At 37.4% G+C, this 18435-nt stretch overlaps 1 protein-coding gene across 3 annotated transcripts; it reads left to right on the top strand.

Moving 5' to 3' along the window:
* Positions 1-6372: 6372 nt before the first annotated feature.
* On the top strand, positions 6373-17967 carry LOC135160159 (paired box protein Pax-1-like). 3 transcript variants are annotated; one of them, XR_010298511.1, is made up of 5 exons: positions 6373-6806; positions 13110-13751; positions 14843-15112; positions 16670-16926; positions 17005-17967. XR_010298511.1 is itself a non-coding variant. In XM_064116396.1 (3 exons), the coding sequence occupies exons 1-3, from the start codon at positions 6788-6790 to the stop codon at positions 15349-15351; spliced, it is 1170 nt and encodes a 389-aa protein (XP_063972466.1). In that variant the 5' UTR covers positions 6373-6787; the 3' UTR covers positions 15352-16266. The 3 variants fall into 3 exon arrangements, 2 of the variants coding, with proteins under 2 accessions (XP_063972466.1, XP_063972467.1); XM_064116396.1 differs by lacking the exons at positions 16670-16926; positions 17005-17967 and having other exon boundaries at positions 14843-16266; XM_064116397.1 differs by lacking the exons at positions 16670-16926; positions 17005-17967 and having other exon boundaries at positions 14870-16266.
* The last annotated feature ends 468 nt before the right edge of the window (positions 17968-18435 follow it).

Raw genomic sequence — 18435 nt, forward strand, 5'->3', positions numbered from 1 at the left:
AGAAGATAATCAACTTCTGTTCTATTTGAATTCCGAAATGTTTTTAAATTCATTCTGATGCTCCCTTTGTTTATCAAAATGCCCCACCATAGTGATAATTTTTGAACCACTGCTGTCGATCCTTATTCGCATTCTGATCCCCATTTTTAATTAAAATTTCGATCACTCGCATTGCTGACCTTATTCTTCAGGATTAGTAACAATGTTCTGACTCTACGGAGTAATAAATTTAGTAGAAATGACTTAAAGTTGTTCTATTCTCAGGTCGGTATTTTATCGACTGGATGAGCGAACTTTGAATATTCAGTTGCAAAGTTTTCCAACTAATTACGTGAATAAATTTGAAAAATATCATGCGCAGTCAGTATTATCAAACTTAAATATCGGAAAGTTCTGATATTTTTTCAAACATTTCTTCCTCATAAATCCATCGACATGAAAGAATATTTAAATATCATATATATTTTTAGGTTTTATCATCATTCAATGATTTACAAATTTTCATAGTCGTATATTTATTTTTCTAATTTTTTTCATAGAATTAATTTTTGGCAACGATGAAAATTCATTAGCCATTAAATAATAATAATAACAGTTGTCGGACCCCTTGAGGATCATTCGGCGATCTCATTAATGAGTAAAAAGCAATAATAATATTAATAATACTCAGAGACGGTACACTATTTCACGTGGATTTGATCAACTGTTTCTCGAAAATTAGTCAAAAACTCGTAAATGAGAATAATTGGACGTAATAATTACCATCAAGGTCGAGTACAAAAAACATTTTCCCTATTCTTATTGTAAAATATCCTGCATTACAATAATCTCTCTTATTCCCTATTCTTAACGTACCCAAAATAAATTGTAAAATTAAAAAATTTATCCAATTTCATCACATTAGAACCATAAAGTCTCCACAACTACTGATTTTCTGGGAAAACATTGTAAAACATTACTCGGAAATTCTCCTCCCTCGAAGTTCTCGTCAATTTTCTCCTCTTCTCTCTCAATGACAAAATAACTAAAAATAAATCGTATACTTTCACTCCCTCAATTTTTTCCTTAAATGTATTTCAGTCGCAAAAGAAATTGTCGAAAAAAAAAATCATTGGAATTGTACAAGATTTTTTTTTAAGTAATCTTCCTTTATATCAGTATGAAGGGCGGCATCAGTAGGGCCTTATGCATAGTAATGGCCCAGAAATTGTCCATTCACCCGAAACATGAGAATAAAATCAGTGAATCCGATCCTGAACGTTAGTTTCGAGCCATTAAACCGCTACGCCATGCCAGCCATAAGAGTATCTTGCATTTACTTGTTGGTTGGCCCCCTCAATCCTTGGGAAAGGGGTAGAGGGATTGCTGGTGAGGAGGATGGTGGGGCTAAAGGGGGTGGAGTGAGGAGGAAGGCATGCACTGCATATACTGCATTGCACTCGCATAAATTTACGATCCACACGCACATGTGCACATTATAACCCGAGGATAGTTACACTGCTACCTTTATTTCTGTGTATCGTTGACTTTTCAGTTTGTGAAAATATATAAATAGATATCTTTGCCAAGGGGTTTATATTACGTGCTAAATGAAGCCCCTCCGACGCCTCGTCCGACAATTTTCCAAAAGACGAGAAATTTGTGATATATTAGGGAGCAACCCCTTGCATTTCGTATTATTTTCATCATCTTGGAAATGGTGAGTTTAAAAGGAATGATATAATGCACAAGTACAAAATATTTATTACAAACAATCGCAAGCAATTGACTGGCTCAAAACCTTCAGGCAATGGCCAATTATTGTAACGAATTACGGTATATGTAAATATAATATAATATCAAAATATATAATGCATTTAGCGGTTGTATTTGTTATACAGAGAGATAATAAAAGGTAATAAAAGTTAGATATTTTTGGTAATGGACAGAAAAGTGCGGTTTATCGGAAATTTTGCAAAACTGATGAGGAATTTTTCCGGAACATATTCCGTAATTTTTAGTTGTGTCATGGAGAGCAAAATTCTTGATAAATTACGTGCCTGCTCCGTAATTTGCTAGTGAAGACAATATTCAGTAAAAATTACGGAGCAGTTGCACATTTTTTCACTGAATGTTTCACGCGTTTTCGGACACGTTTTGGACTTTTTCCTGAAATTTCACTGAAAAAGAGCGTTACTGTTCCGTAATTTTTACCGAATATTGGTAGATTATGGAACAGGCACGTAAATTTACAAGAATTTTTATTTAGTAAACGAGATTTAAGGGCGCGTTTGACACACGTATTGACAGCCTTCGAGGGTGGGTTCATTTTTAGTGACAAATAATTTTTTTTACATTTGAATTATTGAAATATAATTATATTATATATATACATATGTTGATTACGCAAAAGCCGCGGGTTCGATCCTCTCTGGCGCCATTTTTTTATTAATAAAATCGTCTCTATATAATATATAGAATATATAATGCGATGGGAATTTTTTGGAGTTGGTAAACATTTTTAGCATGAAAAATTTGACTTTTCCGTGTACATATAATGAGGATCGGATCAACAAGTTATTTTCCACAGGATAGATCATATAATTAATGAAAATTATTCATATTAGTGAATATAAATATAATAATTGATTTTTGAAAGGTGATTTTGAGGCTCGTGGTAAAATGAAATCGTGAAAGGTGACAGGGAATAATTATTTGTTGGTGTGTGTGAGGAGAAAAGTGCATGTATTTGTCATCTGTGACAATCCCAAGCGAAAATATGGCATCATAATTTTTGTCTTTCTTCATATCTCATTACCTGGATACCGCCCCACAGGTCAGGGCCCATTTACTCCAACGCCTCAATTTATTACATTGCGATTCGCTAAATAGCCGAGAGTGCGTGTAAATCAGACGAATGGTACAACCTAACGGATGATCTTATTAATTCATGTGATAATGTAGTTCAAACAATAGTACTACATTGTTATAAATAATTGTTAATTTCAGTAGCGAAGTGCTACAACGAGATAAGTTGACTTGGATCCGAGTAGAGTTTTTAATTGAGCGATATTTCTGAATCTAAGGGAGATAGCGAAATTTTTGTTATTATATTTATTATAGCTCTCGATTTGCTCTACAAAAAAGGTTCTGATAAAAATTTTGCTACATCCTCTAGATTTCGAGATATTCACGCCGTTTTACCGCGCATAAACTTCAATACGAATTTGACAGATGTTTGAACGATATCTGTTACAATTGTGAAAAATAATTCACAGAATTCAAGGAAATTAACGGTTTAATAATTTTCCCTCAGGTGGCGACATCCAAATGAAATAAATAATCAGTAGGAATTCCCCAAGAGCTGTAAAATTATCACACACAAGTAAATAAATAGATAAATAAATTATCGATTAAAACCGCACCTTCAGAGGGTAAAACACGAAACATAATGACATCCAATTACTTTTTAAATTATTTCTTTGATAATATGCGGGTTACCCTAACAGGAGGAGGAATGGCCGACAGTGGGCCGACATTTGGCCAATGCTGGCCGACAGTCGGCCATTCCTCATCTCCTGTTAGGGTTAGGGATTTAATTTTTGCGATGAAACTCACTTTTCTCCCGTATTTCACCCTCTGGAGAACAAATTTATATCGAGAATTTCTTTTCCTTGTCTTTTGTACAGTACAAGACCAGTTTCCCACTTGTTTTGACATAATTTGTCGAACGAAAAATTGATAACCGAATTAACATAATTGATATTTCTCTCAAAAACATCAAAGTGAAAACTGATTAATTTTCGTTAAATTAATTTTTGAGTTCAAAGCCGGAGTAAATTGTGAATTTTGGGATTGAAGAAGAGAGAAGTGAGCGCAGTTCAGGGTATGATCAAAGTGATATAAAAGTGAATCAAACAATTTCATACAATTCACCCGGATAATGATATTCGTGGCTTGTTGAATACCTGAAATGTTATAATTGAAGTGGGTATACAAACCCGGTGATGAGAAATGGTTTATGGGATATTGGGTATGAAATGAGCAAAGGCCGTTTCACACCGCGAAGCAGAGAATTATCTGGCTTTAAGCCCAAAATCTAAATTTACGTGGGTTCAAGGGGTTTTTCGGATGTTTTATCGTTGATTCCGACTATCGTCTCTCGTCACTCTTCCGCGCGTCAGTTTTTTTTTACACGTGGACTCGATGAATATGTTGTGAGTGGTGGTTAAAATTTACTTGGGCCACTGTACGGGGAATATAGGCACATCAACAACCTCAATTTTCCGAGAATCGTGTAAAGAGGGAAGTTAAATGAGAAAATTTCGCTTTAAACCCTTTCCGGTCTCGGCTCTTCATTTAAACGATTTTTTGGCGCCACAATTTTTGGCGGAGATCGAACAAACGGGGACCATTATGTCGGGATTGATTGAATGTGGATATTTTTTATTTTACCGGGAATTTTACGTAATTGTTACCATTAATATATAGGACAGAGGGACAGACCCATTAGGGCCCTTTTTACGGTGGATACGTGGTAAATTTTCAGGGGGATTTAAGGTAATTTCTGGAGAGCGAATATCAGGCGCCGAATCGGACCCCTTTTTTACCGTATGGGAATCCTCATGTGGGATGAGCTTTTTGAAATGGCATACTTTGGTATGCGGGGGGTTATACGCCGGTTCGAATGGACAATTAAATGAACATCCCTGGCAGGAGATGAGGAATGGCCGACAGTGGGCCGACATTTGGCCAATGCTGGTCGACAGCCGGCCGACAGTCGGCCATTCCTCATCTCCTGTTAGGGATTGGGTCAGCCTTGATTGAGAATTGGTGCGGGTAGATCGAGCCTAGATTCTCACGGTTGAATCAAGCTGTGATGAACTTCGAAAGCTCATTAAGTGGATCGAGGCGCGCCCGAGAACCCTTGATAATCATCGATCAACCCTTCCAATGGACCGATAATTCCCCAATAACTATCACTGGAAACTCTTTGAAGTATTTTAGTGGAATATAATTGGGCACATTGAGGTACATTATTTATAAACCCAATAATTATCTAGGCTTAATGCAACATTCACACATTTGTTCTAATCAGCCTTGAATTCGACAATGGAGTCAAGCTTTATTCTACCCTGGATTGAGATCCAAAGATCCATATTCCGCTCAAGTTGGATCAACAGAGAATCCAACGATGGAATCAACATTGTTCCATACACCCAGGCTCCATCTCCACCACAGAAGTATTTAGCTCTTTCTTAGAATTATTCACAGAAACAATAACTCTTGCAAAAACTAATTAATGTAAAAAGCTCCAGAGTGACGAGAGGCCCCATCACCATAAACAATTACTCCATAGGAAAAATTACCAGAATCTTTGTAAGATGACGAATAATCTCTTGCTCTTTAAGACCAATCGTTAGTCTCTTACAAAGAGATCAAATTATATTATAAGAAAAAAGTTATAATTATAAACCCATTGCCTTTTATATTTAATTAAACCCCCCATCCAATATTCAGGCCTCAATCTACCCTCTTTCAATCGTCAGGGTGCACCCTATTTGTCACCAACACAAAAATAAATTTTTAATTAAAATTAAATCTCTAAACAAAATCTCTCTAGACAAAATTACAGTCAACTACTTTTTAGGTTATGCTTTATTGGAAAAATACCACGTGGGAGGGTAATTTTTGTGATAAAACTAATCTTCGCCCCCTGAAAGACTAATTTTTATCTATAATTTCTTTCCCTATGGGTACAATAACACTATAACAACAACAACAACAACAACAACAACAACCACAATAATAATATTAATCATAATAATAATAGTTGCAATAATAAATAAACATTGTCTCTGGATGCACCATCAACTCCATAAACATCATCAAGTGCGTTTCCAAAAAATTGAAACAAAAAAAAAAAATATCATCATTAAAAATTTTAAATCACTTAATTAATCCTCTCCAATTACTTAATTCTCCCTCTGATATAAACAATGATCCGATGACAGTGACCACAAAGCCTCGGAAACAAGGCGTGTACGATAAACTGTTAACGTTTCGTACGGTGGGTGAATTCGCCAATGGGCCGTGAGCTCCGCCCCTCCAACATCGTAAGCGTCCGCTCAACCGCTAGACCCTCACAATCCCCCGAGCCACCCCTTACCCACCCGAGACACTGGTAACCATCGTAGAATCATCCTCATCTTCCCTCTCACCCCAACACCTTCACCGGTGTGTGCCAGTGTAACTGAGCCAATGGCTCCTCGCCCTCGTCCCCGGTTTATCAACCATTGGCGTGGGTGGAGTGTTAAACCATCGGCGCGCCCCCTTTTTCCGATGAGTTCAAGAGATTTTTACACTATTTCTCGGTTGAACTCTCGTGTCGCAGTCAGTTGGTCACTCTGCGAGGGGTGAGACGCGCATCGGTGATCGGAATAATTGTAACGTGTTGGGGTTACGTTGATTGTTCACTCGGAACTGATTTTGTTTTTTAATGGATAAGGAGAAATCGTATTTTCTGGGGAGAAAAGTCGATGTTCATGTTGAAAATTAATTTTAAAAAGGGATAAAGTGAGATGTTTATTAATCTGGTTAATGAAGTAGTTATCGCGAAGTTGTAAAGTCCACTGGGAAGTGATTGGTTGATGGTTTGAGGCTGATTGTTGGTAGGGAATTGAAGGACTGATGGTGTGATATTTTTTAGTTTAATGGTGTTGATTATTGGGTTGGGGTTGAGCGGGATTAGATATTGAAAAGCGTCGGCCATTGCGAATTTACCGACGGCTGCAGAGCCGCTTTTCCAATGGATCCCATCGTGCTCGGTGAGGATATGAAATTATAATTTATTTCATATTATTTTTTATTAAAATTGTTTGTGGTTTTTAGTGCTATCGTAAAGTTAGACTGTCCGTAACGAATAACTCAGTGGTGGCTTTTTAATGCGATAACCTTTTGCATGGCTATGAAGGAGTTCATGATTTGGGGCTAGTGACATAGATTGTTGAGGACAACTCTGTGGGATTATGATAGGGTGATAAGACGAATGAATTGAGAATTACTTCTTTTAGATGTGAATATAAATTCAGTAACTTTATAGGGAGCGGGATATTCAACTAAAATGACGTGTGCGAAGAGCAGAAGAAAAAGTAATTTTCCAGTCAAAATATTATTCAGTGAAAATTACGGAACGTTTGCGCACTTTTTCAGTCAACTTTCAAGAAAAAATATGAAACGTTCAGTGAAAAAAATGCCCAACTGTTCGGTGATTTTTACTGAACACTGTGTTTTCATTGGTTACGAAACAAGACACGTAATTTTTCAAAAAAATTTCTCTCCCTATATTTTTTCCGAATTTTTTTAAACAAAAATTTCACGATCTCTCTTAGATTCGAAGATATTGAAGAAAAAATTCAAAAGGCAAATTGACGTGGGTGGCTCTGACGTCGTTGGAGTTTGTCAACTTTCGGGTTTAGGGATTCATTAGTTGTCAATTAGGAACATTTATTCGGACGATCGTCAAACACAGCTTGCGGGTGAGAGGACGGAGACAGGAGGCTCTCACCGGTGGCTACCGAATTTACAAAGGACTGATCAAATAGTTTGAATTAGCTTCCGACTATCTGCGACTGACATTTTCCACTCTGGTTTACATCATTGATCATTCAGACTCACATTTCTTCAACATCCAGAGTCCGTTCGCATGACGTTGCTTTTTTCATGACTTCAGAGACTATTATCACGAACTATGATCATTATTTTAATTATCGATGACTAATGCCGAGGAAATTGCGATGATCCTTTAGAAAATTACTAAACTAATAAATTAAAAACCGAGTGATTTGCATTTTCGCTAGTGACTCCGGTACAGGATACGAGAAATGTAATTTAATTTGAAATTTGCGAGTGTCGGCCCACCGCTGGCCATATGTCGGCGGACCCTCGGCTGACTGTCGGCGATGCCTCCCTGCGGATCAGACGTCTAATGACTTCGGGAAATAATCAAATTTAATTATTCGTGAGGGGAAAGGCCAACATTTCTATCCAATCAATATCTCATTTTAATTTCGCAATTACTGCCCCAACGATTTTAAAAAATATTTTCGTCCAAGGATAGGGGTCAAAAGTCAATAATAAATATTCACTGGCGCCAGTAGTCATACCTGGGCCTGGCTTCAAAACCTTTTGTCAACAAATTTGCGCTTTTCATTCGGTACAGAAGCACTTAGAAGGTTTGGTGGTGGGAGGGAGTGATCCTGTGTCAACGGTTTTGCATCTCAAATTTCAGGTCCCTCACATTTTGGGATCGTGACTTTTGGTTTAATGTGACGGAGGGAGAAGGAAAAATGGGAAAGAGCGAGAGAGGATGAGAGAGGATGTTAATAAGGGATTTGTAGATTCTTCCGGGCGAATTGGGTGGCCAACTCGTGCATGGTCTCTCCAATGTTCTTTTCATCATTTTTTTCATGTTTTTTTGTGCCAGCTTTGAGAATTTATTCGATTGAAATTTCTCGGGAAGAGGTCAACCGTTGCAGGAATTAGTTTTTAACGCCTCTAAACCAAAGCTACGTAAAAAGTTGAGGAATTTCAATGCGTTTCCAGATGAAGTGTTTCGGAGTTAGCTCGTTAATTTCGGGCTTTTTGATCTTTTGATGACATGGTGCTGTTGGCCACAGGGAATTGTAATAAGCCATACTGAGGGACCTCTGGGATACTCAAATTTCAATCACAGTAGAGTAATAATAATTCGGTAGCGAAGGAGTAAAATGAGATAAGTCCCTTCTCAGTATTGGCGAGTTTTTTATGAATATCTTGAAATCTAAGAAAGATGGAAAAATTTTCATCAGTACCTTTTTTGTAGGGCGAATTGAGAGCTACAATAAATGTATTGACGACACTTCCGCTATCTCTCTTAGATTCGGAGATATCGCTCAAAAACTCGAGTCTGAAATACGTCAGCTCATCTCGTTTTATAAAAAAATGGGGATTTTTCAAAAAAGGGTTGATCAATCGAGCTAAATTTGGGTCCAGAGGAACCCTCAACTCTTACCTACTATGTGATGCAATTTAGAATTTTTTGCAATTTTTTTACCCACTTATATTTAAATAATAACCCCTCGTCGCGGACATCACACAGACATTTTCACAAAATTTTACATTTTTCCATTTCATATAATTCTACATCGTTTCTAAACAAAATTAGATTTTTCTATTTTGCATCGGGGTTGGACAATTGCAATGTTTCCATTCGGAAGCAACAAATCATCTATTTACTCTCAACTCCCAAAAAGACCGGAGAAACAATAGTTCGCTCTTCCCCCAATAATTAGCGGTTAAGACGTTGGACAAACAGTGCTTAGAGGTTTCAAAAGTTCACCTAAATAAAGCACATGTTGAACGGGTGACACTGACATCCATCAACTAGAACCAGACCCGCCCACTTTTCTCATTCCCCCTCTCGTCGTCACTCCACCAAAATGCACCGTACATTGGGCCCATTTTTTTCTCCTATACATGTTAAAGTCTCGCTGGGTTAAAGACACATGTATTACACGCGTGTAAACTGACTTGCAAACATCGGCCCCTTTGATCTCCACCATTCATCAACCGAGAAAAGAAGAACCGAGAAAGAGATGATGAATAAAAAAAAACGTCATCTAATAATATTACATGAGAAGAGTTCCGATGTTTTTTGCGCTTTAAGCCATTTGACTCTTCTATTGGATTTGTGGGTTAACAGTTTCTGCAGTTAAGACGATTCTATGAATGAGCCACTCATGTGTAGCCATCAAAATATTGTGACATCCGTTGAAAACATGGTGGCTTTTTGCTGTAGCTCGTTACGGTCTGATGATTAGATTAATTAAATTGGATTATGTGCTCGAATGAAGTGATTAGTTTGTGAATCAAGAAGCGTTGAACCAGATTTTAAATAATTAATGAGCCTGATTACCCGAATTACTAATCAGAAAATTAGCGCAGACTATTTTGTCAGTGTTTCCTCAGCTCTTGAACTTGGTGGAAAATATCAGAAAATATTTTTTGAAAAACCCAAAATATTGTGTAAAACATGTCCTAAAGAATTACAAAAAAATACTATTAGACATTATTTGAAAAGTAGGTCAGTTTGTCCAAAAAAATTTTCTAATGTTTTTTTCTAACTTCTGCCTGTCTAATGATATTTGAAAAAAATTAAATGAATCACTCGTTTTCTCTCACTATTCAATAACTGGATCATTTTTTTTTAATTTGTTGTTATTTAATTATTTACTCACGTATTGAACAAATTGGAATACATAGTGATATAGAACAATTTGGTTGGTGTAAACTGTTCTTTTGTAACTGCCAACTAATCGACTATTGGATGAACCTCAGCAGTGATTAATCATGAATTGATTAATCAATAATCACTCGATTCCAATATTCGAGTGAGTGTTCGATCAATCGATCGTTCATTTCAATCACTGATCACTGATTGGTTCAATGCCGACGATAAACCTCAACGATGATTACTGATGAATGGAGTGATTGACAATTTATCTGTATCAATATTTAATCTAATGGGAAGTTTAAAAATACTGATTGCGATTACTCATTGACAGAATTAATCGAGAATCCATAGCTGGGAACATGGATTGAATTAATAATAAATAATTGTCTTGCTCCAATTACTCTTCGTTAACAACTAGTAATATTTTTCGTAATCGATGGGTGATTGCTACGATAATTAAATAATGCTGATAAAGAATTGATGGGGGAAATTGATTAAATGGGATTTAATTTAATGTATTTCCTTTTGATGCTACAAACGTTCTTTGTTTTACATCTTCACTGATTATTATTTTCTCTCTTCGCTTATGTTATTCGGTCTTGGGTAATTATACATATGTATACCCTGCCCTCATATCGTCATATATCGCTCTCATTTTTAAACAATTGTCTTAAAGTATATTTCTCACGTTTACTCGGTTCGATCTATTTTTACAAAAAATATATTTTATCCCCATAATTTTTTCCACATAAAACTATTTAAAAAAATTAATAGCCCTGATTTATTGGAAAAATTGGGGTATTTGTAGGAAGCAATTCATCACTTTGCTCATTAAAAAATATCAAGACGACTGGTGTAGCTGTAAACCCATCACCATAAGAGTGAAATCGTAATAAAAGCCTCCACAGAGTAATTGGTCTTCTTTTGATGTTTCTCATCGCCTACACCGCGAGTAATTAACAACTTATCAAATTGTGCGATCATATTTTTGATATCTTCGAGGGTATGATATTGAGGAGGGAAACTTGAAATAGTCATTAAACGTAAGAGCCCCATACAAACGAAGTGAGTGAGAAAAAGAACAAAATGGGAAAAAAAATGGCTCGATGGTGGCTTGTACAGTAATATATGCCGCAAGTAAAAACTCGTCTCCGCCGACGAAACATTTCCGAGAATCTCAGACTGCGAGGCCCCGTCACATTTTTATTTTTATTTATCATGTCCGTAGATGTTCCTGTACCGCAAACTTAAATTTCAAATTGAGAAACAAATTTTTTTTCCGTTTTCACATGAAAAATTTACAACCAAATGATTCCAACAGATGGATCCGGGAAAAATGTGTTATTTTAAATAGGTGAATCATTTAAAATGGTTTTTTTAGTTGACTTTCTAATTGTTATTTTCACTCTATGACGGAAGTACGTGGAATGTTGTAAAATGTCGAGATCCGATGCTTCTCTTGATAATAAAAAAGTAAAGTAGTAATTGAAGATCTGAAACTTTATTAAATTCTCATTAGAACTGTTAAATGACGGGAAGTAATGTCCCATTAGCTTTATGAGTGCAGAAAGAATAAGATTGAATCATGCAACATCACAAAATGAGTAAGTTGTCAAGAATTTTCTGCTAAATGTGAGGAAATCGAATGATGACAGCGAAATTGACATCAAATTTCCCAATAACATAAACCAAGACTGAACTGAAGTTTCTTAATTATTTATGTCAATTATTTTTGGGCTCGAAGTTGATGAAAAAGAACTTGTTTAAAATTCCTTCATATCATCTAATTTTGCCGCCCCCTTCCGTTTCACCCCGGCCGTCACAATGAACCCAAAAATCGAGAATTTTTGGACAATCGTTGAATGTTCGTTCTTATTTGAAAATATTTTCAGAAAAAATCAGGGTACTAATTAAGTTTAAAACTGTATTAAAATATTGTTTGTCAAACCCAGCACATATTTCCCTTGAATTATTTAAATTGAAATTTATCACGCGAACGTCTTTGTCGACAGTCAGACAAATTCACTTCCCAGAAGAAATTTCAGAAACTGCAGAGAGTTAAAGATATCCCGCGCTCATAAAAAAATTGCAAAAGGGAGGTGATTGCAATGCCCGAAGAATGTCTCGCCCAGCAATTGCCCCAGCATCCAAACTTCGCTAATTAAGGACCATACATAATCCAATTCCTCCTTCTGTCCCTCAACTCCTCCTCTTCCTCTCCATTTTCTCATCTTCTAAATTCAAGTTTTCCATGTGTGCATCTCATTAGTGGTAGAAACCCATCGACTTCACTTCCTGACGTATTTCATCGTGACTTTCTGTGTACGACAGCTACCTCGAGTGACAATATTTGACTCAATGTTGTCCAAGCAAAAGCGTGGACGCGTGAAATGCGATTTAGTGCACATACCAGGGATTCCAAAATTTTCCCCTTTGATTTTGAATATCGTAGTGAGAATAAATACCGCTTTCACTTCCATCAACAATTACACATGAATTTATAACAATAATAACTTCCCCTAAATAATGTCAACTGTGACTGACACTATTTTAATTGACGTTCAATTTTTATTTAATCGTGCAATAATTACTCTGATCTTCCCTTAAAAACATTGAAATGGCTTTTACCGACGTCTTACAAAAAATATATCTCAGGATTGAGACGGTAAATCAAAAAAATTCCAGATAACTTTTTCAAGCTAATCATCAGAGCTATCAGTGAAAAAAAAATCATTGGAAAATATCAAGAATTTAATCCACACGACATGATTTTAAAGTGAGCGGCGTTGCGATAATTTGATATTCCATTTCATCAGGAATGCCTTGATAAAATTCAATAAATAAATTTATTTTGCAGACAGCACGGGTCTGACCTCTCAGCAACAATCGCCGCATCATCAACAGTCCCAGCAAAATCCTCAACAATACGGCGAGGTAAATCAACTCGGTGGTGTCTTCGTCAATGGTAGACCACTACCCAATGCTGTACGTCTCCGAATTGTTGAACTGGCCCAATTAGGTATCCGGCCATGTGACATATCCCGTCAACTTCGTGTGAGTCATGGATGCGTTTCCAAGATCCTGGCACGTTATCACGAGACCGGAAGTATTCTTCCAGGTGCCATAGGCGGTAGCAAACCCCGTGTTACAACACCCAAAGTCGTTCAGTACATTAAACAATTGAAATTAAAAGATCCAGGAATCTTTGCGTGGGAGATAAGAGATCGATTGTTGTCTGATGGAGTCTGTGATAAGTATAACGTACCCTCGGTCTCAAGTATATCGAGAATCCTGAGAAATAAAGTTGGGGCTGCTGCTGCAGCAGCAGCAGCCGCTGCTGCCATTCATCATCATCCGCATCATCCTCACCACCACCATCATCATCACCATCTCTATGCAGCAGCAGCCGTTGCAGGAGCTGCATTGTGTCCTGTACCGTACCCCTCAGCACCTTATCATCCATCTCCGGCAGCGGTAACGCATCATCATCATCATCAAGGTGAGTGGATCAGTATTAAAATTGGTTTGTGGGGTGAGAAGGAATGATCACTTGGGTAATCAAATGTTCTGGATGTCGAAGATTTTTCAGGAATTTCCAGAAGAATCACATGTTAGTTGAGAAGTTAGTTACTATCACAAAAACTTTCTCAGTCCCTTTCGTGATCCGTAAGCGACGTCAAGATTCATAAATTCACCTGAGATCGAATGACCTTCGGAAAATCCCCCTGATGATCCAAAAAAATTCTTCAGATATGTCAACGACCTTTTGCTGATCCTTCCAAAAGCTTCTGAACCATCTTCCCAGGATCGTTCGATGATTCTTACGAAGATTTCTGAGATATCTTCGACGAGAAAACAATTTTTCCACGCGAAATAAACCCACTCGACCATTTTATAGACCACAATCGTTGAATGACAGAATCACGACAATCCGACGTGAAGTAGAAGACACTAAGACCACCTCAGAAGATCTTTGTATTCATTAGCAATTAGTTTCAATGAAACGATTGCCCACCTAAGACTTCTCGGAGTGCTAAAGCATTTGTCGTTTTGGTTTAACTTTCCCTCTTCTTCTCTTCTTGTCTTTTTAGTCTGGCATGCCACAGTGGCACCGACTGTGTCCCCGTCTACCAATGGTATAAATACCTGGATGTATCTATATCTCGGCGTCTCAGTGGAAGAACAAAAGATACCAGGGTGCCATACCCTCCTATTCCCCACATAAATCCAACAATTATTCCTTAAAATTTGCTTCAAACTGCTCTATTTGTTTAAAGCAACCAAATAACACCTAAACCCTTAAAAACAATTCGACCCCCGCCAAAAGATACTAAATTCCCAAATGAACTTAACATTAACAAAATAACTGGGAAATTCCTTTTCACCTTTCACTCTGACAAAAAGCACATGACAATTTCCTATTCCCCTACTCCTTCACTTCCCATTACCTAATTTCCTATTATCCTCACTGTTGCCCTTGAGATTTTCCTCATCACTTCAATCTCATTCTCCATTTCTGCAAAATAAAAAAACAATTTTCCATCGTCAACCACGTGCTCCATAATTTTTTAACTATTTCTCTTCGTACAGTGAACTCATTACCTCATGGATTTCCAGTGGGACTCACTCCATCGATGGGCAATAAAATGTCACCATCACCACCTACACCAACTTCAGTTGGTCATCAAAATGGATTAACACCAGTTGCACTATCTTGGCCAAGTTCCCATACTGTACATGATATTCTGGCAACCGGAATTCCAACTCTACCAACGAATTCATCGTCATCGTCGCTATGCCAAGCTACTCATCATCATCATCATCGAGGTATCAGCAACGACAATCAGGGAAATAGTAACGGTAGTAATAATAACAATAATAATAACAATAATAATAGCAATAATAATAATAACGACGAGGAGGTGACCAATGGATACCATCATCATTCACATCATCATCATACGCAGTATTATGCGTCCCCTCTGTACCATCATCATCATTCTAATGGAGGAGTTGGATGTAATGGGTCACCTGGCCTGTCACTCCAACCAGTTATCATTCAAAATGGTCACAGTCAGCCTGGCAGCCCATGTAATTAATATAATTCGAACAAAGTGCCTCTATTTTTTATTTAAAGTCGATTGTGGAATTTATATTTTTTACTAAAAATATACAATTATCGAGAGAAAGTAAAGACATTTCAATATCGACAGTGAATATTTATTTTTCAACTAGTGTGTGAGGTGCAGTCTGGTCTGTCAACTAATGAGGAATCAGAGGGAGAGACTTTCGAGATATCGATAGTATCGATGTTGGGTCTTGATAGAGTAGAAGTAGTTCCGTGGGCAGCCGCATATTTGATATCTTGTTTGCAATGTGGCTGCAATGTTTCGATTATGTCCGCCATTTTCAATTAATCGATTTCAGGTGTCATGTGTGGATTATGGTGGGATTTGGGGAGAAAGGGACCCGGGTTATCGGTGGATTATGACGGTTTCATGGAGAATCGATTGTCTCGTTGTAATGATCGATTGGTGGGAAGTTGAGGCTTTTTTGGGGGTTAAAGGAAAGGGAAAACAAAGAGGAACACTGGAGCTGCGACAGCAGGGTCGTTATGTTTGCAATAATCATTAGGTGAAGGCACAGCCTAATGAGACGAGTCCGACACGTGAGTTCATTATGTGGAAAATTGAATTTCGTACTTTGGTCATAATGCGATGTTACAAGGCGGAAAATTAAAAGGCTATTAATAACTAAGTTCAAGGATATTTTTCATAATGAATTTTGGGAATCACGCTGTACACTTTTGGAGTCTCATTGAGTTTTGACAGAAAGTTATTAATTACTGGTCACGCTGAGGTTGAAAATATTTTTTGTAATTAGAAACTAAGATATTGATGTTGCAGATCTCATTCGATTTACATTTGATAAATGAAATCTTTGTAAGTCGAAATTCTTAATTGTATTATATAATATAAATATGAATAAAGGGATATATTGTCATGTTGATTAAACAGTTGGTCAATAATTAATTATCTCGTTAATCTATTGTCAACCGTTTCCTTATAGCAGATCCGTGGGAAAGAAATGTGGGAGGGAATTTAATTAAAAAAGGTCATAAAATCGAGAATTTATAATTAATAAAACGAAGAGTGCTGCGTATGTTAATGGGAACTCGATAATTTCAGTTGTACAATCACAGCTGGGTAATTATTTTTTTTTCTGCGGTCCAGAGACATCTGAGACGTGAGCTACCTGGTGCACCACACACCCTTACGTTTGTCGTTAGTGACAGTTGCTATATGGGGAGTCACTGCAAAAATTAATGAATCAACCAAAATTTTCATTTAGAATGAAATATTTCACGTTGAAAATCTTGGAATAAGTTATTAATTTTTTATTACATTTTTTCCCCAGAACACGAGATTTTTGTTGCTTTCGTGAGTGAGAACCTTTGAAATTTGATAACCAAAGTCTACTCCACCCATCGCAGGCCATTTCGTCAGAGTTGGGTAGTCAAAAAGGCGAATGACTACAAATCCTCGAATGTGTCGACGTATTTACGGGAAGAGCGCGTCAATTTTCACTCACACCCGGCTCTTTTCAATTTTATAACTAAAATTGTAGAAGTTGGTGGAACATATGCAACGTCACTACTTTCTCGGGACATTTTGGTACCTTAATATTTTATTTGAATGAAGTTCAGATGAATCAAGAGAGTACTCTTGTCCTCAAGACATTTATTCTTGCAGTGGCTCGGTTGCTGAATGTTCTTCGGTCGATTAACATGAGCAAGACCGTGGTGAAGGAGGGACCAATAAATTTAGAAAACAGTTACTTTAGTCAACAGTCATCCAGACGACAAGAAATCATTGGATTTGACAACTGAGTGAAGCCCCGATTCTTCAAATACTGATTCTAACAACAAAATTTATTGATTTTATCTGTGGAATCCCATACGGTACTGGTGACAGTCTCGTCTCTGTGCAATAAAAATTTGATGACTTGAAGAAGTCACTGTTAGGACCCGGACATATCGGTCGGAGAACCACCCGATGCATTATGGGAAGGTTCCGGGTTCGAATCGCGGTCGAGACTATCCACTTTTTCAGCAAATTTTTCTTGTAAAATTATTTTCCCGGATTAGAGATTCTTGGAAATATTAATTTTTGTTATATACGAAGGAGGGCGGGGCAGTACGGGCTCATTATTTAAATATGTGTAAATAAAAAATGATAGACCTTGACATTTTGTACTGCTGTTTAGTAAATTTTACGAAGTCACATATCAGTAATTAGAAAATTAATTACAAAATTGATGGTATCGATAAAAATTTTTATGTGTGAGCACAAGACATTCTGTTGCATTTCCATTCCAGTGACCGGCACAGTAATTTTTCACTTTTCTCTCCGTTAAAAAAACGTCACAAAAATCTGTCGGAAAAATGTCAGAAACCCCTTGAAACCTTTTTTCTCGAATTTCAAAATAATTTACACTCAGTTCCTTACTTATGTGTGCACGAGTCGACATTGGGATCCTCAGCAGTAATATCTAAACGCCGGGGGAGACATGTCTCGCGACCGGGACAGCAGGGGCGTTCCGCCATGCAAACGTGGAATATAGCCAATGTGTCTGTGAGACGTCGGTGTTTCAGTCGTTGAAAAAACGATAACTGAGAGTTGAGAAAAAAAACAATCTCGACCTTAAAAAAATCATGCAAACAGGGAGGGTAGGGTGGGTGGTGGGGTGACAGGGGGAAATAGATTAAAACCCGACATTGCCCTCGGCCGAAGCGACAAGGGTCTACCCGGTTAAAGAAAAAAAAAAGGGCCGAGTAGAAAGCGCTTTCGGCAGCCGAGGAACATGAGAAGCTGCCGATGGTGTGTCCCCGGGGACCTCAGTGAAGCTATTTGTACCCCGAGAGGAGACTTCTCAAGTCCAGTATGGGAGAAGGGCGAAATTATGATACACGTGTGTCTGTGTGAGGAACTCGAATGAGTGTCGCACGAAAGACTTCTGGGCTTTCTTAATTATGCGATCCGCCCTCAACCCCCTTTCTCCTTCATTTCCTCCCTTTCGTCTGTGCCGACATGTGGTGTAAATTTAGGAAACCTTTGCTCCAGTGTGGATGAGAATTTTTTTTTTCCCGGTTTCTTTTATCATTTCTTCGCAAAATCGGTGAT

This window comes from Diachasmimorpha longicaudata, chromosome 3 (genome assembly GCF_034640455.1).
Source record: "Diachasmimorpha longicaudata isolate KC_UGA_2023 chromosome 3, iyDiaLong2, whole genome shotgun sequence".
NCBI classification, from domain to species: Eukaryota; Metazoa; Arthropoda; class Insecta; order Hymenoptera; family Braconidae; genus Diachasmimorpha; species Diachasmimorpha longicaudata.

What these genes read in the sequence shown, in the direction of transcription:
- LOC135160159 (XM_064116396.1), top strand. An exon ending in GCATCATCATCATCATCAAG is followed by an intron (nt 13,752 to 14,842) that starts GTGAGTGGATCA and finishes CTCTTCGTACAG; the next exon opens with TGAACTCATTACCTCATGGA.